General features: G+C 39.1%; 1 protein-coding gene across 1 annotated transcript in view; it reads right to left on the bottom strand.

The window, feature by feature from the left end:
* The window catches only part of LOC124859659 (contactin-associated protein-like 4), a 107,044-nt gene extending 81,682 nt beyond the window's left edge, over positions 1 to 25,362 (bottom strand). The window contains exons 1-2 of the mRNA XM_047352563.1: positions 25,158 to 25,362; positions 7,705 to 7,815 (exon numbers count right to left, since the gene is read on the bottom strand). Of these exons, the coding sequence (XP_047208519.1) occupies positions 7,705 to 7,815; positions 25,158 to 25,242 (196 nt within the window). The 5' untranslated portion in view covers positions 25,243 to 25,362. The remainder of the gene's footprint in view (positions 1 to 7,704; positions 7,816 to 25,157) is intronic.
* Positions 25,363 to 26,334: the final 972 nt, after the last annotated feature.

Genomic DNA, 26,334 nt, shown 5'->3' with positions numbered 1-26,334 from the left:
AATTCTAAACAATGACGGGTGTTCGTTTCCTATTAACACTAAACTGTACATGCAGACATGTGACCAGATGATCAAGCCTTACTGCTCAGTTACCTTTTAAAGTTAACATCGTCATCTCTTTTCGTTCATTTGATAGTAAGAACATTTGTTTACTTCCATTTGTATCTACCCGGTGAACTGTAGGTCTCCTATATTTAATAGATTAGATGATGACCATTAGTGCTGAAGCAGACACAGCAACGTCCGTCAATGATATTGAATCACTGGAAGGCTCCAAAAGGAATCATGCTGAAAGGAAGAGCGAGGCCATCCTAAATCAGTACCACCTGTAGCTCAATCCCCCTGTACTATAAAATGAAATTCACCTCACAAACCGAATATTCTGAAAAGTAAACTACAGAAGTCAGATGTTTTACTCCTCACAGTCTGAGCCTTTATGTGGTTTCTCAACTAATTTTGTTGAAAATGTATTTAAATTAATCTTTAACAGGAAAATAAGAGAGCATGCCATACAAGCTAGGCAGATATGTATTGATCTTCACAAGTTTGGAAGTGGCTACAATCAGAATCAGAATCAGAAAAGCTTTATTGCCAAGTACGTTTTTGGACATACAAGGAATTTGTTTTGGCGTAGTCGGTGCAATACAATACAAATTAAACAGTATAAACATATCTACAATATAATATAAATATATGTGCACAGTTTTAAGTGAGTGAGAGTAAATATAAAGCAGTATAAGATGCAAGAGCAATACAACAGTGCAGGTGATCATTGTGCAAGTATGGCAGTGCAAGTAAAGCAGGAGTCCAAGCTGAGCGTTAATGTAACGCATAGAGTTACAAGTTACGGGTGTCCTGTCAGCAAAAAAGGGGGGGTGTGGGGGAAAGGGAGAGTGTCAGGGTGGTTTCCGGGCTTTGTTAACCAGGCTGGTGGCAGATGGGAAAAAACTGTTCTTGTGGCGTAAGGTTTTGGTCCGGATGGACCGCAGCCTCCTGCCAGAGGGGAGAGTCTCAAAGAGTCTGTGACCGGTGTGGGAGGGATCAGCCAGAATCTTCCCTGCCCGCTTCAGGGTCCTGGAGGTGTACAGTTCCTGGAGCGACAGTAGACTGCAGCCAATCACCTTCTCAGCAGACCGAATGACATGCTGCAGCCTGCCCTTATCCTTGGCTGTAGCAGCGGCGTACCAGGTGGTGATGGAGGAGGTGAGGATGGACTCAATGATGGCTGTGTAGAAGTGCACCATCATAGTCTTTGGCAGGTTGAATTTCTTCAGCTGCCGCAGGAAGAACATCCTCTGCTGGGCTTTCTTGATGAGGGAGCTGATGTTTGGCTCCCACTTGAGATCCTGGGAGGTGATGGTTCCCAGGAAGCGGAAAGATTCCACAGTGTCAATTGTGGAGTCACAGAGGGTGATGGGGGCAGGTGGGGCTGGGTTCTGCCTGAAGTCCACAACCATCTCCACTGTCTTTAGAGCGTTGAGCTCAAGGTTGTTCTGGCTGCACCAGTCCAACAGATGGTCCACCTCCCATCTGTACGCGGACTCGTCACCATCAGAGATGAGTCCGATCAGGGTGGTGTCGTCCGCAAACTTCAGAAGCTTGACAGACTGGTGACTGGAGGTGCAGCTGTTGGTGTACAGGAAGAAGAGCAGAGGAGAGAGAACACAGACTTGTGGGGAACCGGTGCTGATGGTCAGGGAGTCAGAGACGTGCTTCCCCAGCCTCTCGCGCTGCTTCCTGTCAGACAGGAAGTCAGTGATCCACCTGCAGGTGGAGTCGGGCACACTCAGCTGGGAGAGCTTCTCCCGGAGCAGAGCTGGGATGATGGTGTTGAAGGCAGAGCTGAAATCCACAAACAGGATCCTGGCGTAGGTTCCTGTGGAGTCCAGGTGCCGGAGGATGAAGTGAAGGGCTAGGTTGACTGCATCATCTACAGACCTGTTGGCTCTGTAGGCAAACTGCAGGGGGTCCAGGAGGGGGTCGGTGATGTCTTTTAGGTGTGAGAGCACAAGACTTCATCACCACAGAGGTCAGGGCGACGGGTCTGAAGTCATTAAGCCCTGTGGTCCTTGGCTTCTTGGGAACAGGGACGATGGTGGAGGACTTGAAGCAGGCTGGCACATGACATGTCTCCAGTGAGGTGTTAAAAATGTCTGTGAAGACTGGAGACAGCTGATCAGCGCAGTGCTTCAGGCTGGCTGGTGAGACTGAATCCGGACCAGCAGCTTTCCGGGGGTTCTGTCTCCTGAAGAGTTTGTTGACGTCCCTCTCCTGGATGGAAAGAGCCGTCCTCGGCGTGGGTAGGGGGCTGGTGGGGGGGAACTTCAGGGTGGGGGTTGGAGGTGCCAAGGCCCCTCTTGAGGTTGGGGAGGTGGGGGTGGTGGATCGTGGCTGCAGCTGTTGGGGGGCGTCGTGGGGGATGGTTGCAGGACTGTCCCTTTGTCTTTCAAAGCGGCAGTAGAACTCGTTCAGGTCGTTGGCGAGGCGTCGGTCATTGATGGAGTGGGGGGCTTTCGGCTTGTAGTTGGTGATTTGCTTGAGCCCTTTCCAGACAGACGCAGAGTCGTTGGCTGAGAACTGGTTTTGGAGCTTCTCAGAGTACAGTCGTTTGGCCTCTTTCACTGCCTTGCCAAACTTGTACTTTGCCTCTCTGTATATGTATTTGTCCCCACTCCTGAAGGCCTCTTCCTTATCCAGTCTTAACCTTCTGAGTTTAGCTGTGAACCAGGGTTTGTCGTTGTTGTAACTCACCCTGGTGCATGATGGTACACAGCTGTCCTCACAGAAGCTGATGTAGGAAGTCACAGCCTCTGTGTACTCGTCCAGACTGTTGGTAGTAGTCCTGAACACATCCCAGTCTGTACAGCCTAAACACGCCTGGAGATTCTCCACAGCCTCACTGCTCCACTTCCTTGTCGTCCTCACAACAGGTTTGCAGAGCTTTAGTTTCTGCCTGTATGGAGGAATCAGGTGGACCATGATGTGGTCGGATTGGCCCAGTGCAGCACGTGGGACGGCGTGATAAGCGTCTCTGATGGTGGTGTAACAGTGATCCAGAATGTTGTCCTCTCTGGTCGGACATTTAATAAACTGTCTATATTTGGGGAGTTCGTGGGTGAGATTACCTTTGTTAAAGTCGCCAACGACGATTACTAAGGAGTCCGGGTTGGTCCGCTCCACACTCAGTATCTGGTCGGCGAGCATGCTCTGTGCGACCTGCACGTTAGCTTGCGGCGGGATGTAAACACCGTCCTAGACAAGGACGTATGTTTGTCTTACTAGCATGCACAGTGGGCAGGGTGGGAAGGGAGCTAAAGCAATCTTCTTAGATCACTCCTAGAACAATGCAACATGTTGTTATGCCTCCAAGCCTGAGAACACCCGTATGGGGGTAAAAGCATCATTTGGTGGTATTTATGTGCAGTAGGGAAAGGTGAGACTGGTGCAATGGCTAGTTTCATGAGGTAAAAAAACATTTTCTACAAATGGGTCTTCCAAATGGACAATAACCATAAACATATCATCAAATAATTACAAAGTGACATCAGAATCAATAGAGTACTACTGATTGTTGCAGCAAGGCCTTATATAAGATGAATTCATTTTAAGGTATTTAACACATACTAAATACTGTGGCCAAAATCAAAATAAAACAATACATAGGTATCATGTGCAGCACCAATATGTATTACTGCCTCATTCAATTATTGTATTAGAAATCTAAAAGCTGCTAATGATACAATTAAAATTTGTACAAATTTGTAAAAATGTCTTACCAACAAAACTGCAGAGCCCTAGAACAAGCATTTTTAACAGATGTGAGTTTTGATGTGCAAGCCTCTTTGCCTTTTTTGGGAAATAAACCTGAAAAAAGAGACACCTCCTTAGAGCACAGGAGGAAAGTTGGAAGACTGGCAGCAAACTAGCAGGAATAATTTGTTTTTGCACTGATTTCCTCAGAGACAGAAGAGAGTGAAAAAAATGTCAATTTGCTTTATTGCAACTTTTTCTCTGACATTGATAGCCAAATTGAAAGTTTAGGTCAAGTTCACACAAAATATCATATGGACGAGATTAGTACAAGTGTTGTTAATGTGCCAATGAGCCTCCATGATCAAAATGACTGGGCATAAATTATTTGAAAAAGCAGCCATCAATTTAAACCACTTTGAAATATTACTAGAACACCCAGCTCTTTTAAGGCAACTGAGAAATTTAAAATGAGTGCACAATACTGTTCATTCCAGCTGATACCCTACAACACATAAAAATAAACGTATTCCAACAAACAGTCCTAGCTTTGGTTGGTTTGGGAGCACAAAACCAAAAAGAAAACCGTTTGTCTATCCTTGCCAGGAAAGTCCTTTGATCCGCTTGTTTGGTCAGGACCAAAAGTTGACTTTATTTGTTTCATTTGGTGTGGTACACTTTTACATTTTACTTTTTGCAAGTGAACTACAACTGGTAAATACAACCACGTATGTTACGATCATTGCTCCTATTGGACAGAAATGACAGGGCAAAACACAGACCCAAAAATGGTGGATAACTATCATAAAGGCCCTGACCTCAACTCTGCTGAAAATTAATAGACTCCATTGTCTCCAAGTCCATGACAGGGTACCAATATGTATACATATATGAGCTCTATCATTTCCACCAAGAGGAGTGCCTTGGTTATTCAGTTAATATTATGCCAAAAACTTTTTGAGGGCTTCAAAAGGTTTGTGGTCAAGGTACAACGTGCTATGGAACATTTATTCAAATATTAGTGGAGGTGTATGTATACAATTGACTCTGTATTCATAGATAAAAGAGTTAGGTAACTCTTGTATAATCATACCAACCTAAAAAATTGTGGTTTATATGAATCATTAAAAGTCCAAACAGAAATAACATTCACACCGATGATGGTGAACGTCTGACTGTCACTGTATCTTTTCTGAACTAAATCAGCAAACACAATTTGACGGTGTTGGTTTCAAAACCACAGCAGAAATGAGTGCCTTTTCACCACAATCTTTTCACCCTTCAGTCAAATTATGAGGAGCTGGCTGATTTGAATCCAAGTGAGGCTCATCATGTAGTGTGAGGTGTCATCGTCAGTGGGGCTGCAACACGAAGCAGAAACAGCAGGGAGCTTCTTTGCAAACCATACTTGACCTGTGCTACCATGACACACAGGGAATATAAAAAGATTGTGAAGGGAAGAATGCGATGGCAGCCATTATTTATTGATGTAAAACTGCTAAATGTTATATGTGACTACTGAACTACGGGAGAGTGGGAGGCTTATTTTACTCTGCACATATCTATTTTCTCTGTGATCATTTAGGCATTATGATGTCTAACTAACCCTTAGCTATGTATAATAACAACACGTTCCCTTTTAGCACAGTGTGAGATGTCAGCATCCTGCAGAGTGGAGAAGTATGAGGCTGGTTTGAGGACGGCAACCCACTGAGCTGTGTCAGCAATTTATATTCACAGCTTTAAACAACACAAGTAAAAGATTTACAGTGATTGCATACTGAGTTTTTGCAGCATTATTGATATGTAGCTTTAAACCACTGACATAATTTAATCATTTGCTGAATCTCTGAAGGTATTGAATAGTCAGTGTTTGGGAAGTAGTTTGCACTCAGATGGTTGGAGTGGAAATAGCATCCACATTCAGTCATGCTAATTAACTTGTACCTGACTGGTGAGGTTATGAAGGGGTGAGTGTGGCTTGTTATGTAGAAAAAGCACTTTGAGAACATTGTGAACAAAATACTTTTGTTGGCATTTATTAATACAAATGTTAGAAACTTTAGGAGTTAAAACTTAAGTTGACATTTTGTTGACATTTAGGAATAAAAACTTAAATGTTAGTTTGAGGTTAGGGATTTTGGCTATATCATGGATTGTTGTGGAAGAATTTAATGACAGAAGGCAGGTTAATGATCCAAACAAGACTCTTCTCTTCGGATGTCCTCATTCAATCCCTGGTATCGGCTAGGGGTTCTGTCTGTGATTACCTTAGCTGCACATTAATATGCATGACTAGCATAAAGGGATGCTCAGTGGGGTGTTGGTTCCCACTGTTGACTTGCAGAAGTGCTAACTTCAGGCCGAGGTGTGAACTAGGCCGGGCTCTTTCTACATGGAGTTTGCATGTTCTACCCAGGCATGGGTGGTTTTTTGTTTCTGGTACTCTGGCTTCCTCCAACACTCCAAAGCTTTGAAGTGCGTCTTTATGCTGTTTGGTGTAATGTAAGCAGGCTGTTTTTGTAGCATTGCAGTAATGTCATTTGTCTGCTCACAAGACCTCGCAGCCCATTTTTCTTCAACTTTCTCCTTATTGTGCATCCTGAAACAGCCACGCCACTTTTTCTTTCCTTAATCCTGTATGTCAGTAGAATTAATTTGTGAGTTTTGATCCCTTAGCAATTTTCCTGGCAGTTGTGGCCGGAATTTTAGTCGGTCTCATTGACCATGTCTTGGTTTCTACAGAATACCTTATTTCTCACTTCTTAATTAGAGTTTGAACACTGCTCATGGTCATTCCCAATACACTGACAGTCTAATTATTGGGTCTGGAGAATGCAAACTTAGGGGCACCGCGGTACTTCTACTACTCCTACTTGATGATCGGCGGTGGATTTTTCAAATGCATTAAAATAATAAGGCTTTTAAGACCATCTGACTTTTTATCGAACAAAAAGTACCTTTTGAAAATCTTCTGAACAGTTGCCTTTATTGTAAATTTGAGAAAATAATAGTAGTCTTCTTCTAGCAAGCTCACCAGCAGTCCACAGCAACAAGTGGGGCTGGGGCTGCACCGTGTTTTTCTATACATGTAGGATAAAAAACTCCAGTCACTCCAGTACTTCTTCTGGCATCTCACTGAAGGGACTTTAAGCCATAATCGTATGATATGAGAGTTTACCATGTTGAAACTGTATCTTTTTTAAAACTAGCTAGACCTTAACATCAGAAACCAAAGTGCATCATACCTTATTGATTATCTGTTGTTTGCATTTAGTGTTAAGGTCTGAAGTGCCGATACAAAAGGCAACTCTGTTATGTTGTCACCACATCTCATTTGTTTAAGCCACCATACTCAAGTAAAATAGGGATGTAACACTCAATAATGCCTGTTGTGAAAGAAAAATGGCCCATGTAATCTAAACTAAAGTGCAGCAACCACATTACAAGTTGTTCGAATCTAGAGTATGGCCTGATTGGAGCATACTGTTGATTTGTTTATATATAGTGTGTAAAAAGCTGGGTGTATTGACTTGGTCTGAAATTGTCCACAGATCAACCAATGAACTGACCTTTGGAGGATCTAATGCCTAGAATTGAAAGAATTCGGAAAACCAATGAAGTCAACATTGCATTTGCTTTACTTTAAAGCCAGCAAAATGTTTCCACACAATATAAGACAAGTGTTTTATATAAAACATTATAGAGCCACAAAATACTTAAAGGTTCAATAAAATTGTAACTAGCCAATAGAGAAAGTATTTCTCTCTTTAAAAAACGTGATGTGCATGAAGAGAAATGAGTTAATAATGTCAAGTATTTTTTTGAAATCTAACATTTTCTTCTGAAATAAGAAGAACATCCCAATAAAATAAATTTAGGTTTGCTCTTATTGGTACTTTTACCACACTGTGATATAATTTACACTATAACAACTATAATGATGTCACTCACCTTCTCTTCGGTTTAATTTAGCAAAACCCGGCCCATGACTGCTAGATAGTTGTGAGGAGCTTCTAAATGATGATGGTGATAAACTCGATACCAGCAGACTGTGACACGTTTCTGGGAATCACAGAAAGACACAAACATGTGATCAAATATCAGCTCAGTTTTATGTTTGTTCTGTGTTTTTAAAAAGGCCCCTGGTAGATCATAAAGACTACATACAACACCATCCATCCATCTCTCCATCCAACCATGAGCTCCTCAATTCCTCTTAAGTTACCTTCACTCACAAAACTGTTCCATTTAACAGCTGAACATAATTTTTTGCTGTCTACAAAATACATGGAAAAATAAAATGGTATTGTTTGAATTCATGGCACATATTTTTGTATTAGATCAAGCAACATGCAGAACCACTCAGTATAGAGGAAATAATGTGGAATGATCTTGTAATTTGCATTTCTAAAATAAATACCTATGCAAGTCTGATTATGCAAAAGAGTCTGCAGTTAAAAAAAGAGAGCTTGCAGACATAAATTAGCCGTTCCTCCTGGCTAACTAACAGAAGGCCTGACCCCAGAAAGAGTAAAGATTAAAGGTGTCATTGGACCTGAATTCTGGGCTGAAGCCCTGGATGTCATAAAGGAAGACAATTTATGAAAACATATCTATTACAATTCTTCATTAAGCCTCTAAAATATTATTATAATTCCATATGAATACCTAAAAGCAACCAGACGTGTTTGTTCTTGTTCTGTATTTCATACAAGAAGTTCACTGCACAAAACCTGCCACTATCGATTCTTTAACAAAATAGGTAATTTGTCTACAAACAGCAAATTAGTCCGATAAATCCGACTCTGAACAATGCAGACATACAAAACACCCATATATTTCCACTGGAAAATATTTCTCCCTCTTTTCTCTCATTAGTCTCATATTCTCAGCTTCTTCTTTGACCAGAACATGTCATTTAAATCTCATATTAAATAGGTTTTTATGATTTCCTTGCCAAAATTAGAAATATCCTATCCAGGAATGATGCTGAAAAACTAGTCCATGCATTTGTTACTTCAAGGCTGGACTATTGTAATTTGTTACTATCAGGATGTCCACAAAATGCAGTTAAAAGCCTTCAGCTGATTCAAAATGCTGCAACAAGAGTTCTGATGAAAATTAAAAAGAGAGATCATATTTCCCTTATTTTAACTTCCCTTCATTGGCTCCCTGTTAAATCCAGAATAAAATTTAAAATTCTTCTCCTCACATATAAATAAAGCCCTTAATAATCTACCTCCATCATACATCAGAGATCTGATTGTTCCATATGTTCCTAACAAAGCACTTCATTCTCAGACTGCAGGTTTACTGGTGGTTCCTAGAGTCTCTAGAAGTAGAATGGGAGGCAGATCCTTTAGTTATCAAGCTCCTCTCCTGTGGAACCAGCTCCCAGTTTTAGTCTGTGACACCGTGTATACTTTTAAGGCTAGGCTTAAAACTTTCCTTTTTGATAAAGCTTATAGTTAGAGTGGCTTAGGTTATCCTTAGCTATCTCTGTAGTTATGCTGCTATAGGCTTAGGCTGCTGGAGGACATAATGACCACTTTCACCCTCTCTGCTACATTTTCATACTAATTTCCAATTTTCTGCTCTGTTCTCTCAAACCCCCAGTCAGTCGTGGCAGATGGACACTGAGCCTGGTTCTGGTTCTGTTAGAGGTTTCTTCCTGTTAAAAGGGAGTTTTTCCTCTCCACTGTCGCTACATGCATGCTCAGTATGAGGGATTGCTGCAAAGTCAACGCCAGTGACTGTCCACTGTCGCTACATGCTCATTCAGGAAGAGTGAATGCTGTAGGTCACTGACTCAATGCAATCTGCTGGGTTTACTCAGGTAGAAAACCTTTAAACCAGTTTGAATAATAAACTGAATCTGACTGCACTCTTTGATTGTTAGGATTAATTGGAATGTATGTACCTGACTTTGTGAAGTGCCTTGAGATGATATGTGTTGGGAATTGGCGCTATATAAACAATACTGACTTTAATTTAATTTCCATCCTCAGTACAAAGGAAGACATGTGTCAAATAAAAAGTATGTTGCAGCGGTGGTTTTTATTTGTCTTTGAGAAAAAATTCAAAGTCCATTAGATCAAACACAGAGACAAGACGAGCAACAACGACAACACAAGACCAACACTAATGTAATGCAACACAAGTTGACCAACATTACTTCTAGTCTTAATGTGTGTCAGTTCATCTATGGAGTAACTCAAAATTGCACCCAGGTTTGACTTTCCTGGTTTCCGGGCAACCAAATTAAGTTGTAAGGTTCAACTGCAAGCTACATCTGCCAGGTTGTTAAAGACACATCCACAGACTCATTATTAGCATTGAGGAAGAGTTGGGGATGTATGAGGAAGAACTGCAGACAGTGTCTTAAAGAGTTTATAGTATAGTTCCACTCAGGTGTAAGACTTGTCTGTGTTTTCTTTTAACTGGTTCCAGTTTGTACTTAGTATGGATGTAATGTAAACAAAAGATCAAATGTTTTACTCATGAGACAGAAACCCAGAGCTAGGGTCCCCGAAAAGGCAAAAATATGAGGAAACAAACCAGTTTCAGTTACTTCTGAAAGCTTGTTGAAGTTGAAAAATCCACATCTGATTTACTCCACTGCAGATTCACCCTTTCTTCTTTGGTGTGGGTCCAGATCTTAAGTGTGGTGGAGAATTTTAAGAATATAGGACTGACTGAAAGTATAGGGCAACACGGGTCTTTGTCAATGAGGTGTCTTCATAAATACTAAGTTGACAATGTGGTAATTTAGGAAGATAAAATCCAGAGGGAAAAAAACTCACAAGATAATCTAGAAAAGAAATTTTATTAAACTTATAGATTCAAAAAAGCATATGGCAACTTGTGAAGCGTGTTTGCATGACAGAGCTCTATGTGAGATTCCAGATGTTGCTCTTGTACCTGCTTTGCAAACTTTCCTTCACTGAGCAAGCTACACATTCCCACAGCTTCTGGTTTAACATTCCCCTTACAGCAACAGAAAACCAAGACCCCTGCTGCTACAGTAACATAAAGATTGCAGAGTTTGGCATTTTCTAGCAAAGGATTTAAATTGTGAAAATACAGTGAGGACTGAATCTTTTTGTTTATGTAACTGTCTTTAACTTTATCTCTAATGCTGATGCTAGGTTTCATGTGACCTCTTGTTCAGATGCTTTAACCTACAGTCAAATTGTTTCTTATCCTGCAAAGTATGTTGCATCTAATAACACTTTCAATGTCGATCAAAACAGGAACAAATTAAGCCAATGTCGTAAAACGACAAGTCCAGTCACATCTATTAAAGAAGCCTAGAAATAAAACACAAGTTTGCTATGAAGCAAGATGGAAAAACAAAAACTGGCTGCATATGCCTGTTGATGTATTTTCTACTCATACCAAGAATTGCACAGATAGCACTTTGCTGTCATCTAGAGATCACCATATGAATGACATTCGGTTGTGAATTTAGAATATTAAGCTGTATTTGAAATGCTGTAATGATGGACCACAATAGTTTGTACAAAAACATCTGTTGTAGAGGAATTTAAAAGCCCTCAATAGCAACATCAATAAAATAATCCACATACCTGCGATTGATACATTTGTTTAATTACTTTTATGCCATGAGTCACTTATTTGCATCGTACCTAAATTTTGTACCTATTGTATGTGCTATATTCAGATTAACGATCTCTACTTTATTCAGCATCTGCTTGACAAAAGCACAATTTACTATACAATTGTAACTAAATTCAGCAGTAAGAGTTTAAAGGTGTGCAGGCCTATACAACCAATGTGGTTAAATACTTTTTAATATTTCTTTAGAGGATATATGTTACATTAAACATGGGACATGTTTAAAAATGAATTATCTTTGTTTCATTTTTGGATGTCACAAAAACATGGCATTTAAAATCATAATAATATATATTTTTAATTTGTTTAAACTTTTTATATCTACTGCATATCATGTGTGTTTTGGGAAGAAGGGGGTAATAGTACTTATGTAAATTCAATTATAGTGCCCTCTAAATGCTGTATTTATGTTTACATCTTTATTCTAAATAGTTGCAACACTCATGCTACATAATTTTACATATTCCAAAACTTTGCTTTTTTGGAGATTAAAGTACATGTCATATAGTATAGGATATAAAATATGCTGGAGCACTTTTTACTTAACCTGCACATCTTTCTGTGCCTCTAAAATGCAGGACAGATGTTTCCTATTTTACTATGATTATTACCATCTTATATTTCAGTCTATTGACTTCATAAAATCTTAGAAGTTTGATCCACAGACCTAGATACTTATTTGATCTCCTGAACATAGTTTATTAGCAATGTGTGCATTTATTTACAGATTCTGGTATGTTTAATTCTTTTATAGTTTATGTTAGTTATTTGAGCATGAAAAGGTCCAGAAATATGCTTATTGCATCTCGAAGACAGTGAAGATAGTGTAATGTAACACCTGTGTTTTTAAAATAGTTTTAGACACCTCACAATATTTACTTTGAACTAAACATTTTTGTAGAATTTTAATGCTGAGAAGGTTTCAGGAACACTGCTCATAATGCCGATTTTCTCTCATCTATTTCTCTGCTACGCTGTCTGACTCATTAGGTTATTCATTAAACCACCCGTCAAATACTATCTCTGCTGCATCCCAAAATGTTCGTTTTTTTCAGCTTTCCTCTGTGCTGTTCAGTGTCAGCCAAAGGCCTGAAGACTAATGACACTTGAACTGCATTCAGGATAACCAAAACACTTCTGAGCTCTGATCTAATTACAGCTTGGAAAATCTGAGAGAACAGGTAGACTATTTACCATCAAAAAGAATTTGGAGCCACATACTGCAGCAGCATTATATCCCTTTCATGAACTGCATCATATTTCTCTTTGTTCTTTTGAAACCTGACATTTGCATACACTGCACAAAAAGACACATGGACATATTACTTTTCCTTCAAATGTAGTAATTGTCTTATGACCAAACATTTCAACTTTAGTTTTCATGATGTCACACAATGTAGCAGTGTGTGTGAGGTTTTGCCTTCAGTTAACTCAAATGTTGTGTGCTTCATCTCAAAGATTTTTCCAAATATTTTACAGTCTTACTAATCTTTATGTTTATGTAAACATCTGACTTAATTTTAAAAAAGATCCTTGGTGTCATTATTCTGGCATTTAGGAAATACCAAATAATTGTACTAATACTAATTGACCTATGGTATAGAAACAATCAACTAATCTTGAATGTGAAGAAAGCAAAGGAGTAGATTTGTAGTAGATTGTAGATCTCATGAGACACAGGAAAATGTCAAATCCTGCTTCTCCATTTGGAGAAGAAGTAGAGGTGGTGGAGGAGTATAAATAACTCTGCCTTTACCTTGAAAACAGACTAGAGAAACAACAGCCTGAGTGCAGTCTTTTCCATTGTGATCTGTTGGGGTAGCAGCATTAGAGCCAGTGACTCTATAAAGCTGAACTAGCTGATGAAAGCTGGCTCTGTTTGGGGCACTGTTCTGGAACTGCTTAGGCTGTCTGCGCAAAGAAGGATGCTTCATTAAAGGAAGAACATAGTGACCAACTCTTCATACCCACCAGGAGACCCTCACTGCCCACAGCCATCACCATCTATGGTGATTGAAGTACTGGGCTGGGACTCGGCATGGAGAAATACGTACTCTTAAATAACTCGGATCAATGTCAGGAGTAAAAAAACCCATGTAAACTACATCTTTAGTGAAAATATATAAAACTGTAATATGTCAAGCATAGGAGGAATGCAATTTGAATTAGGGCTGGTTCTTTAACGTGTTAATTTTGATTAACTAATTTATCACAGAAAGAATAAAGCATTACAGAAATATCTAATTTCATTGCACTGTTGGATGTAAACATTTATGTCATTTGAATTAGTATTGTATCTAAAACTAAAGATCAGATGAATGGGGGCAAGTAAATGCAATCCATGATGCTACACAAGCTACAAACGGCACCCCAGAGTCATCCTTCTCTTGTGTGTTTAATGGTGCCGGGCACAGAAACATCAAACAGAAGCCCGGAGTGATGAGAGCAGCACAGTTTATTGATGGTGTTAGACGACTGAACTATACAAGAGTAAGTAAAGTGGAAGAGTAGTTTTGAGAGTAAACAACATAGATAATTATGATTAAAGAGCAATTAATTTTAAACATCTGTTGAGACATCCTGACAGAGGTTAAAGGACAAACAGCTAAACATGTGATCACGCCCTGTCAGTGTCACAATGTCAGGTTTGTTTTCTGTAATCTATAACGTTTTTCAGCTTTTTCCCATATTTTTGCTTTCTGTTATGCAGCATTCAGACTATGAGGTGAAGCTTGTTTATTTCATGCATAGCGACTGTAATGACGGTGGTTTTTAAATGGCTTTTGTGTACACCTCTTTATCATAAGATATACTTATTTTAATTTCCTAAGATATTAAGAATTCTTTGCTTGATATGAAGACGAGTGGAACCGAATGTAGTGAGATAGGAGAGGACAGAGTAGCAGCATCCATATCCAGAAAGCGTTCTGCAGTGCACGGTGTGTGTGAGAATTTAAGAGTAGCACAGAGGGATTAAACACTAAATACAGAACTACATAATCCCTGTTATGTAAAATATAGAATCAGTTAACTAATTTCCCCACATAGTTGCATAATTTTTAAAAGTTTGATCTACAGAGCTGCGGATTTACTTGCAATAGGACATTTTGAATCTGACTGCATCTGGATCTGTTAGGCTGGATGAATCACAGGATGAAAGCCAAGTCATAATATTCCAGTTTTCATTAGGATAGAAGTTGCTGTATGTTACTGACCAAACAATAAAACAGTAACTAGTTTTACAGTGTAAAGTCTGCATTTTTTAATGTTTTCTGATTCTACACATTAGTGGTTAAAACCCCAATTCTTGTCTCTGAGGGTTGAGATGTGGAGTGGTCTAGGGGTTGGAGAGCTTCCCTTTTGGCCTCAGCAATTTCTTCAACACTACAGAAATCTGATTGGGACATGCTTAGTACAGGCTTCTGGACATGATCTAATAATGTAGCAATTATCTTTTTTTGTGATAATTTACATTCAATAAACCTATGTCTTTGTAGTCTGATTTCCTGCAGATGAAAATGTTTGCAGGAATGGTTCTCTGTATCAACCGTAGTGTTTTGAATTCTAAGACATGAAATAAAGAAGAAGGTACAATGTAGAAACAGAACAGACTGAGCTTTGAAGAGTGTATGGATGTTAAAGCAAATACCAGTGATAAATGCTTGTTGTTTTACAGTAAACTTTAGTATAACTATAGTTCATTATAGTTCAACTACAGTTTATTTTTATCATTGAACTCATCATCATTGAGTCAATAACTGCAAACTCCTTTCTGACTGATGCTGGCTTATCCTTGCATTCACTGTTAGTCAGCCTTGGCTTCAGCTTCCGTTGTCTGAATGCAAATTTTTACAAATGGCACTGACAGGCAAATCAGAGACTCTCCTTCGCTTCTTCCAACTTTTTATCTCTGCCACCTCAAACTCCCTTGTCTCATAAAACATTCATCATCTTTACATGGAGGGCTGTGTGGTTTTGCAGACAGAAACTAAGAACCTATCATCTCAGAGTGTTTCATTTTTGTTACAAGCAGGATTTCTTTTGCATTGTTTTTTCTTTCCTGGAAAAAAAATACATTTTTGATAGAAATTTACTGTAAGCTATTTTTGTTTTTAACAAGGTTTATTGAAGTGCTTTTGTTTACAACTAAGAGTTTATGCCTTACAATTTCACAACATCATCTTCAAATTCTCTCCATCTGAAACTAAAGAAACACACAACCGCATCTAAACACTATTCAACCCATGCATAGAAGCTACAGTCCTCAAAGCAGCTGTCCTGGGTCCTGGGTTCGAGTCCTGGATCCGGAGAACTCTGCCAAATGTCTTCCGCCTCTCTCTCCCCCTATTTCCTGTCTGCCTACTGTTGGACAAATTGAAAAATAAAGGCCTCTAGTGCCACAAAAAAAATAATCATGATGTTTCACTTTCACATGTTACAGTCCCTTGCACAGGTATTTATAGCTCCTTAACTTTTGTCAGACTGTTGTAACATTTTGTCACATTATAACAAAAAACTTCAGTGTGACGTAGCCATAAGAAGCAGAGATGCTCACCAGTGGGTCCAAGTCAAGTCTTTCGCTCTATTTTAGTCAAGTCTCAAGTCTAGCAATGAAAATAAAAATTTTCTCATCAAATCCACAACATCTAGGTCACTTCTAACCCCGCATTGCTGTAGGTTTCCAAACCTGTACTGTTTATTCTTAGGCCTAAATTTCCACATGAACATTTTAATTATCTTTTAGTCTTATAACATTTAATTTACCATCCAGAGATCTGATAAAAATGTATTAATATTATTTTGAAAACTGATCAAATGTAATATTTACCCCAATGTAAAAAGAAATAGGTGTTAAGCTTTAAGTAAAATAAAAGAAATAGATTAAAACCTGTCTTCATATAATCCTCTCCTTCATTATAAAAATAAATGAGAGCTGAACTTTCAAATGAATACAACAGGCAATACTTTTATTTTGATATTTTCAGCCGAAAGTATCTATGTAATGTTGCAGCTAGCTTAACAGCAAGAGAATGTTATAGGATCCAAAATCATTTAATATAGCGTTCATTTGGAGAGACGTTCATGTGTTCATAATTATGAAGCTACAGCTAACATGAACAGATTGTTATGGGCCCATAATCCACCAATGTTACTGGCTAATAATCCAGTGCATTGTTTAACAGTTAACCTTGCACAGCAGCTGTAGTCTGTAGCTCACATATTGGCTTTTATTTTTGTGAAGTGCAATTTAAGTCGGAGTCTCAATCTCAAGTTGCCATTTTTCATAAGAAGTCTCCTTTCCATTTTGGCAAAAGCTATCTAGATGACACAAGAAACATATGAAAGGAGGTGCTCTGGTCAGATGGAACCAAAGGTTTTTTCTTTTTCAGCCTGCATAAAAACATTGTAACATTGTTCTTGCAGCATCATGCTGTAGGGGTGTTTTTCTTCATCAGCAAGAAGCTGTTTGGAGTTGATGGGAACATGGATGGAAATAAATCCAGAACAACATCAAAAGAAACCTTGTTGAGGCCTGAGACTGGGGTGTTGGCTTATCTCCCAGAAGGACAACAACACAAAACATACAGCCAAATAAAAGAATGGTTGCAAAGCATATATTCATACAAAGCACTCATGAAACCATATTCATGTTAGAATGGCCTAGTTAAAGTCTAGACCTACATCCAGTTGAGATTGTGGCAAGATTAGAACAATGATAGGGTGGTAGATGTAGTTACAGCAAGAGCTGATTCTTCTTATCCAAAATGCAACACGGCACTCTGCAGATTTTCATTTGTAAAAAAAACATTCCCTTCCACTTGACTTCATGCTCAAATGTGTGTTGGTCAATCATAAAATCCCAACAACACAAATGGAGATTTGTAGCTGCAGCATGATAGAATATGGAAAAAGTTTAAACCAGATACACTTTTTTAAGGCACTGTACTTGTATCTTTCGAACATCTCTTGATGCAGATTAAGATGTGTGAATGCTAAGTCATTCATAATCTGAAAACACTCCCCGGTCAGTTTGTGTACACACAGACAACACAGTCAACACAGTATAGCACTGTCTTATCCATCTTTTATCAGCAGCACAGGTTAGGAAAGCAGTGATATCATCTGTCATTAGCCGCGAGAGGAGATAACGTTTTAGTGGAGGACTGCAGAGACAGAGAAAATAACATAACCCCTCACCACTTTTAAAATCTAGAAAGAGGCATGAAAAGGTAAAGCATCATTGAAGCTAATCTTCTGCCTCGTCTCATTAGCACATGTTCTATCTAATCTGTGCAAATGGGCTTTTGATTTAGCTCGGCTGAGATAGAGCATTTTCTCAACAACTACCAGGGCATCATACATTGCCTTGTGTGTGTGAAAGCCCTGTTGTCTGTCAGACAGGTGTCACCATAACAAGGTGAAATTGTGCATTTGTTGCATTTTTGTGTTTTATCTGGTTTTATTTGCATACTTTGAACTTGAAATGGAAGTCTTTTCCTTTTTTCTTTATGCTAACCATTAATGAGGGAAGCCTAGTGACTTGAGTAACCAGTGGGGAGTCAGAAGGCTGGCACAAACTAATGAGTGGTGGCTATAAAATCACCATGAAACAACGTGTTTGGTTCGGACATTTATTGATGGTCCTTAAGCGAACCAACGTCTGCAGGAGGATCAGACTGCCTGCATCGGACCGAACAGGAGGACGAGTCCGTTGAATCTGCAGAGCATGAATATGCAATATCCAACCTAAAACTAACTTCAAAGGTCATAAGTCCGCAGCTTTGCGCTTTTAAGTCCTTGTCCTCGTTATTGCCGTGGATGAGACAAAAACTTCCTCATAAAGCCCAAAATTGTAACTTCTTCAGACAAACTTTGGAGCTTCACCATCCAGACAGCAGCGTCTCACCTCTCTGCTTCTCCTGCCACAACCCGCTAACATCAGAACTCCTGAGCCTTATTTTATACGTTCTGGGCTCTGGTCCAGATAATTATCCTAGTGGATCATTTTATACATCAAAAACATTAGACATTCTTGCATATATAGTAATAACGACCACTTTCACCCTCTTCGCTACATTCTCACACTACTCTCCAATTTTTCATTATTTGCTGTTATTTCAGCTTTCAACCTTGTTCTCTCTATTCTCTTCCTAGAAGCTACACCTGACCTGGCTCTGTGTCTACCTGTGACACCTTTCTGGAGAGGGGAATCGTCCGAGCTTCTGCTGGCAACAACTTAATGCTCACCCTCTACCGATGATCCACATAGCCCTGTCTTTTAATGTTTAACCCTTTCTCTTTCCTAGACATGGCAATTGACTGAGCTTAACTGTAACAAACTCTATGTGCTCTCTTTCAGACTCTAACCTTGAAAACTGGCTCAGTTTATCTGTTCTTTCTTTCTAGGTAAAACGACTAAAGGAGCTACATCCATTAACATTTACTTTTCGTCCCATAGAAAGTACTCCTGGATCAGTGCTTCTTTGTTCTTTTTGTGTCTCTGCTCTGTTCTCTCAAACCCCCTGTCGGTCGTGGCAGATGGCCGCTCATATTGAGCCTGGTTCTGCTGGAGGTTTCTTCCTGTTCAAAGGGAGTTTTTCCTCTCCGCTGTCGCTACATGCATGCTCAGTATGAGGGATTACTGCAAAGTCAACGCCAGTGACTGTCCACTGTCTCTACATGCTCATCCAGAAGGAGTGAATGCTACAAGTCACTGACTGGATGCAATCTGCTGGGTTTCCTTAGATAGAAAAACTTTTTATCCAATTTGAATAAATAACTAACTCTGATTGCAGTGTTCAATGGTTAGGACTAATTGAAATGTATGTACCTGTTGTGAAGTGCCTTGAGACAACATGTGTTGTGAATTGGCGCTATATAAATAAAACTGAATTTAATTGAATTAATACAAACATTATTAGTATTTATTTTATTTATGTTTTTATTTTCTATTTATTTTTTATCATTTCACGCAGATTACTTTAATGTGACAATGTAACACAGTAACGTTAAAAGCAGCACAGCGCACTACACTCATGGCTGGAGGCGGGGCTTCAGCCACCAAAGCTTCAGCTGTTGGGAGGGTCAGTGGAAACCCAACAGTTACCGTACCGAGTAGAGCGGAACTGAGTGGAGTGGAGCCGCGCCAGCTAAAACCAGCCAGCGGAAAAGTGGCATAAATGTTTGCCGTCTGCACTGAACTTTGAGCATGTGGAAAACTGGAGGACAGAAGACAGTAGTATTTAATAGATAGACAGCATCTGAAACTCGTTTCCATAATCTGTCACATTTTTGCCTCGTAGATAGTTGCAGCAACTAAAGCATTTGATCCGTAACACCAGTTTTACGTCCTTTTTTTGCTTTAAATTTAAAAAAAGGAAGAAAGTTCACAGCACTGCAGATAAATAATGGTAAGCAACATTTTCTAAGATGGCAAAAGTCAGTATCAGTAAGAGGTTATTGATTCTAGTGAAAGTAGCTTTTACCTTGTTTTTGCTCATATTATCTGGCTGGCAGTCAGATGAGTACTTCCTTCTGGCTTTGAAATCTCTTCATTCCTTATATTTTACTTTTTAAAGCAATTTCTTTTGCTCATGTGTGTCGACTCAAAAAGCTACCTTTTATAAATTACCATCCCCAGGATATTTACCTTGTCAAAAGAAAAGCAGTTAAAGTTTCAACTTTGTTTCAGGCTTCTGTAAACATGACATTTTTATTAGCCTCTTATAAGGGCATTTTATGGTAAAGGAATTTTGTTGTATTGTCCATAACAACATTTTAAATGAAACTGAAAATGATTAATTGACTGTGTCTGTTTTGCACTGGCAAAGTTTTAGCAAATAGAAGAACTCTATCTACACTATATTACCAAGAGTATTTGTTCATCTGATTTCACACGCGTATGTACTAGAGTGACCCCCAATTCTGAATTCATAGTGTTTAACATTACGTTGGCCCACCCTGATCAGTTATGACAGCTTATTTCCTTCGTGCTCCTCTGGAAGGCTTTCCTCAAGATTTAGGAAGGTGTTAATGGGAAGTATTCTTCAGACACTGATGTTGTCTCTACTCTCATTCATCCTAAATGTGTTCTATCGGGTTGTGGTCAGGACTACTGGTGTGCACACCAGGAAAGTTCTTCCACATCATTCTCACTCATCCATGTCTTTATAGACCTTGTTTTGTGCTCTGGTGAGCAGTCCTGCTGGAACAGTAGAGGACAATCCCAAAACTGTTCCCACAAAGTGGAGAACATGAATTTTTCCAAAATGTCTTTGTTTGCTGAAGCTTTAAGGGTTCCTTTCAATGGAACTATGGAGTCGAACCCAGTTCCTGAAAAACAGCCCCACATCATAATCCCTTTTGCACAAAACATTACACTTGGCACAATGTTGTCAGGCAAGTGCAGTTCTCCTGGCAAACCCAGACTCATTGATCTCATAAAGGCATGATCATTACTCCAGAAAACACACCTAAACTGCTCTAGAGTCCAGCAGTGGTGTGCTTTACACCACTCCATCTGACGTTCTCATTACACTTGGTGAAGTAAGACTTGGAAGCTTCTACTCGGCCATGGAAACTCATTCCATAAGGCTTTCTGTTTTTGAGTTAATCTGAAGACCACATTAAGTATGAAGGTCACAAGCTACTGACTATGCAGAATGTTGGTGATCTAGGTGGCACTTCATGACTTAAGCAGTTTCGATACTTCCATTCTGCTTCCACATTGTTAAGACCACTGTTGACTGTGGAAAATTAGGTAAGCAGAGGATATTCCAACTGGACTAATTGTACAGGTGCCATTTTATGGCGTTACAACAATGGATTTCACCGAGTTCCTGAGAAAGAGCAAAAAACATTCAATTCTGAAACACCAGTTCAAACATTAAATAAGAAATAATTAACACAATAATAATAAATAAAATAATTAATCAACACATTTACTGTAGAGCAGTGTTTAAAATCCTGTCATTGCAGATTTTTTACTCAGAATACAACTTTTATGATAACAGATCATTCCAGCAGATAGTGTTTCACATCCAGAGGTTAATAAATACACCTCAAATGGAATAAGTGTAAATGATAACGCTCCTAAACAAAATCCCTCGCCATTGATGGCACTGCCTAGTGCGTCTCTTCTGCAAAGGATGAGTTGAGACAAATGCTCCCTGTGGGAAAGAGCGCATTTCAAGCACCACTCTTAGAAAATCGAAAGACACTGTTTTTTTTTATTTTACCAAGTATTGGTACTATTAACAGCCTTTAAAGTGTTTATTTAAAATTTTTGAGAATATAACAAATTAGTACCAATGTATATAAAGGACATACCATTATTGACTGATACTGTACCACATCCTGTGGTGTTGTTTTTAGCAATATTTTCACAGTCAATAGCTACAGTTACATCAGCAAAAAATTACTTGCTGCAAAAGGTGCTTTAATGGTGGGCCGTTCAGCTGCATTTTGCAGGAATTTGATGAATTTCATTGATATATAGATAATTTCTTCCCACACAGCTGAGATGGTTCTCCTGGGAGTCAATAGGCACAGTCCTGATCCGTCTATCAGCCCCCTCTGAAATGAAACTGTTAGGAGACCCAGTGTGGCCCAGCAGCTGTACAGATAGGGACAGGGCATAGTTCCTCACCATGCTGGTGGACGCTATGAGCAAAGTTCTGACAAGATTGAACTCATAGCAAATGATGAACCAGTCTTCATCTTAGGCCAGAAGAATAAACACAAGAAGAAGATTGTTGTTCAAAAGCACCTTCTGCTCCACTGTAATTACGCTTTAATATGTGCTCATGTAATTGTAACACATGATAAACTACTTTCTTCGTCATGTGTCTCTGATGTGTACAACAACTGGTTTCACATCATCTACATTTTAACAAGGTTTAACAATAACTCTAATAACGTCAGCCCTGGAGCTGCAGTGGAGCTGTGCACATTTCCACGGTCAGCTCATTATTGATACATCCTTCACCTGGTAAAAAACACACACCACAATCTTACGCATGCACACCCTTTGCAGGAAAGTCATGTTTAGATTATGAAGCAAGAGCAACATTATCCTAAGCAAAAAGAGAGTGAACTTGACGGGTGCATTTGCACCTTCATATAATTGTTGCGGCTTAATTTGTGAATGAGTTGCAGTGATGGGGCAGATACTGTATCTGGCACAAATAATGTGCAAAACATTAAGGCAATAAGATGTGCAGTGCAGTGTTAGAATATGACCGCCTAATTGACTGATACATCTATTTTTTTACCGCTATTAAAGATAAGCCTGTTAATTTTTGTTATTTAGTCTAGAAAAATATGTTAAACATCAGACTATTTAGCCCTTAGTTCCCATCCAAATTTGGCCTAACAATAAATTAGCCTTTTGGATTCATTCCAACCACCTTTCAATCATATTTAAGTATCACTAGATGTGTTTTTGTGTACATTTTTCAGTTTGAAATTACAAATTCACATTGTATTGACCTTGTATTTATTTCTTTGCTTTTCCTATTTATGATGTTCCAGTTTTTCCAGAAATAAGATTTGGATGAATGTCTCCATAACATCCTGAAGAAAGAATTGTGATTCAGGTCATGTCAGCTCTTCACCAGCATTGTGGGCAAGAGTGGCACCTGTTGTTTTTGACAACTGATAAGTTATTGTGGTTTTGTAAAGACTCTTGCACACTCTTTTTCTGTTTTCATATTCTGCTGTAAGGTTTGCCAGAAAATGCTCAATTTAATCAACTTCCTCTGCTTAACATTAAATACCAAAAATCAACTAAGCTCATGTTTCCTGTCTCTCTTTTAGGATCTATTCGATTCAAAAACAATACATAGATCAATAGAAATACCTCAATAGAAACAGATTGACCTCATTATTTTTTGGATGTTCACATTCAAGTTTTAAATATTACCAATTTTTTATTTTTTCTCTTGCTCTCAGTGGAAGACACACGCATTTTCTCTCCCTCCCTCCCTGCTGATCCCTGCTTCTGCTTTTATCTGTATTTTTCTCAGAGCCTCGCTTTGCATATCCTCCAAACTTTTAAATTATGGATTTGGTCAGCTGGACTCTCAACGTAATTGATCAAATGTTTTTCTTTTCAGCGAGAAGACAGGGTAAAGGAGAAGCCTCTTGTCCAAACGGGACGTTCTTCTGTTGTGTGCCTGACTACGATGTCGGTCGAGGTAGAAGATGTGTACATATTTGGACTTTTGATAACAGGATTTCTGCTTTTTGGAGTTGGTGGTTACCTGACTTATCGAGTGATTCGCAAAACGTGGGCGGCTATTCAAAGCACTCCAAAGCTGCCTGCGATGTTAGATGGAGTCTGTAGAGCGATCAACACTCAGACTGAAATGTTAAGAGAGCAGAATCGCAAGCTGGACACGATTCTTGAACAGAATCGCAGCCTGGCAGCGGTTGGACTCAGAGGTTAAAGGATATAATCTTGGAGAAGTTGTACGCTCAAGATCTGTGGAAAGTACCAGAAATTTGGCTATTTAGATTCGCATTTGAGACATACCAGTAAAACTTTTAAGGTAGTTGGAAATTCACAACTGCCTGAAACACAACATTTATTGTTTTTCTAAATCTGGCTCCCCAATGTGGCCTTGGCAACTTCTGCTAACTGGCTATCAAAATAATTCCTGGATGTTATATAAAGATGACGCTCTTCCCCAGCACTCCCCTACCAGCTGTGTGCTGACAGGACTATGCAGCCGATTGATAAAACTTTCACCTCTCTTCTCAAGGACAATGGCGCTTCTATCAGTGTTGACAGTCTAATTCTTGCAAACACACTCAGACTTACATTCGCACCCTCAAGATCCCACCGTACCCTTGCTGAATCTTGACTTATGTGTGTGTTGCTTACCCCTGCTGAGGTTTTGTTTACTATTTCAGACTCTATTCTGCTATCTTCTCATATCTTACTTTACCTAAATGTGTGATTTCATTACTTTTCATAGATTCTCTGATTTCTCAGAAGGATTACCAGCGAAAACCAATTATTATTGGTATTTCATTACTTTTTCATTGATTTTTAGTTTTATCAGAAGGATTACTAGCGAAAACCAAATATTATTAGTAATTTGGACTTTAGCTGCTCTTACACCAATGACCCATCTTTCTTAATTAGACTACAATGGACTGTTATTACTTAGTTGAACTTCAGTACCAGTAAAAGCAATATATCATTAGCACCTGAAAATGTGGATTAAAGGTGTTTTTTACCAGTGACTCAGCTTCACTAGTTAGAATTCAGTGGAATGATGAGACTATTAGATTTCTCAGAAGGATTCACAGATTTTTAGATTTTTTAGAAGGATTGTAGTATCATTTGATTTGTTTTTCTACTTAATGATATAATTACCTCTTTAGAAAGATTGGTTTAGAACCAGCTCTTACCAGTAAAACCCAAAGGATTATTAATGTTATCTGTATCATTGTAATGTTGGCCAGAGATTTTTAGATTTCTCAGAAGGATTCATAGATTTTTAGATTTCTTAGAAGGATTCTAGTATCATTTGATTTGTTTTTCTGTGTCTGTATCTGTGTTTATTTTCTTTGTGATTGTATTGTAATTGTATGTACAGCGCTTTGAGTGTCTTGTTACTGAAAAGCGCTATATAAATAAACTTACCTTACCTTACCTAACCTAACAGAAAAAAACCAAATAAGGTCTGGAGCAAATTATTTCTATACTGTTGAAATGTACTAAATATTAGCTCAATGTCCAAGGTCTTTGGGCTCACCTGCTTTTAGGTCCACACACAAGCTGGAAAGTATCAAAAAAATCTGCGTGAATGTTCCCCACGCTCTTTCATTCCAGAAGTCCATGATGAAACAGGGAAATGCTGCAGAAAAGTGAAGGAGGACAATGAACTCTTCTCCTCTTTGCTGCTCTCCTCTGTACAGCACAGATTTCAGAAGAGTTTTTCACCTCAGCGTCAGCACCGCTTACAGAAATCCTTCTGGCTCAGCCGAGGTAAAACCAGTAGGCTGATCTGTACAGACTGAGGGGAAAATGGAGAGGCTGGGAGTCACAGGGAGGCAGAGACAAAGAGAGAGAGAGAGAGAGAGCTCTCAGCACTGTAAGAGCAAGCACATTCCTATCATAAAGAGACTTACATGACAATCTGATTTGCAAAAACATATCAGAAGAAATTCCACATTTAGGTTATTACACCCATTTCAGGTAGTTAGAGACTGTTACATCATTACACTTAGCAAAAAGAGTGAGTAACTTTGTGTTTGATTATTTCTTTGTTGTGACAATGCTTCTTCTTAATAAATCTATTACCACTAGAAAACCTGTTCATTTCCCTTAAGTTGTGCCACATATGTAAGAAAATTCATTCGTGGTTTGAGCAGCAGAGTTGAGTAAAAACTCGCCAAATCCTCTCTGCTGATGCCAAACAGCTTTTGGAGGAGGGGTGTGGGGCAGGCTCAACATCAGAAAAACAAACATTGTTTCTTACTGTGGACAAATATCGAGATGAAATTCTACAGCCCTTGTTAATTCAATTTCTCCACTTAAAGGGACCAACCTCTGTTCCCGAAGGTGTCAACGCTGGCCTCCACAGGGCAGTATTTATCAGGGACTGCCTCTGGACTTGGGGAGTGGAGAGGATGGACTGGCCTGCTTGCCACTCTGACCTCAACTCCCTTGAACACTTGATCAGCCTGGAGATCCTGTTTGTGCCAAAGCGCTCAGCACAACCACATTGCCTGACTTAAAGAACGGATTCCATCCCAAAGCAGTGTGCGGCCAAGCTAGTGGCCAGCATCAAGAGGAGGTGAAAGGCTGTTTGGCAGTGCGCAGTTATCCAATGATTAAATAAATTGATTATTACATTAATTATTTCCCTGAATCCTTAAACTTCAAACAACCAATTCAATAAATAATACCAAGAGTCAACAGCAATATAA

The sequence above is a fragment of the Girardinichthys multiradiatus genome, chromosome 22 (genome assembly GCF_021462225.1).
Source record: "Girardinichthys multiradiatus isolate DD_20200921_A chromosome 22, DD_fGirMul_XY1, whole genome shotgun sequence".
NCBI lineage: Eukaryota > Metazoa > Chordata > Actinopteri > Cyprinodontiformes > Goodeidae > Girardinichthys > Girardinichthys multiradiatus.
Note: the sequence above shows the minus strand (reverse complement) of the source record. Positions and strands in the feature narration are given on the sequence as shown.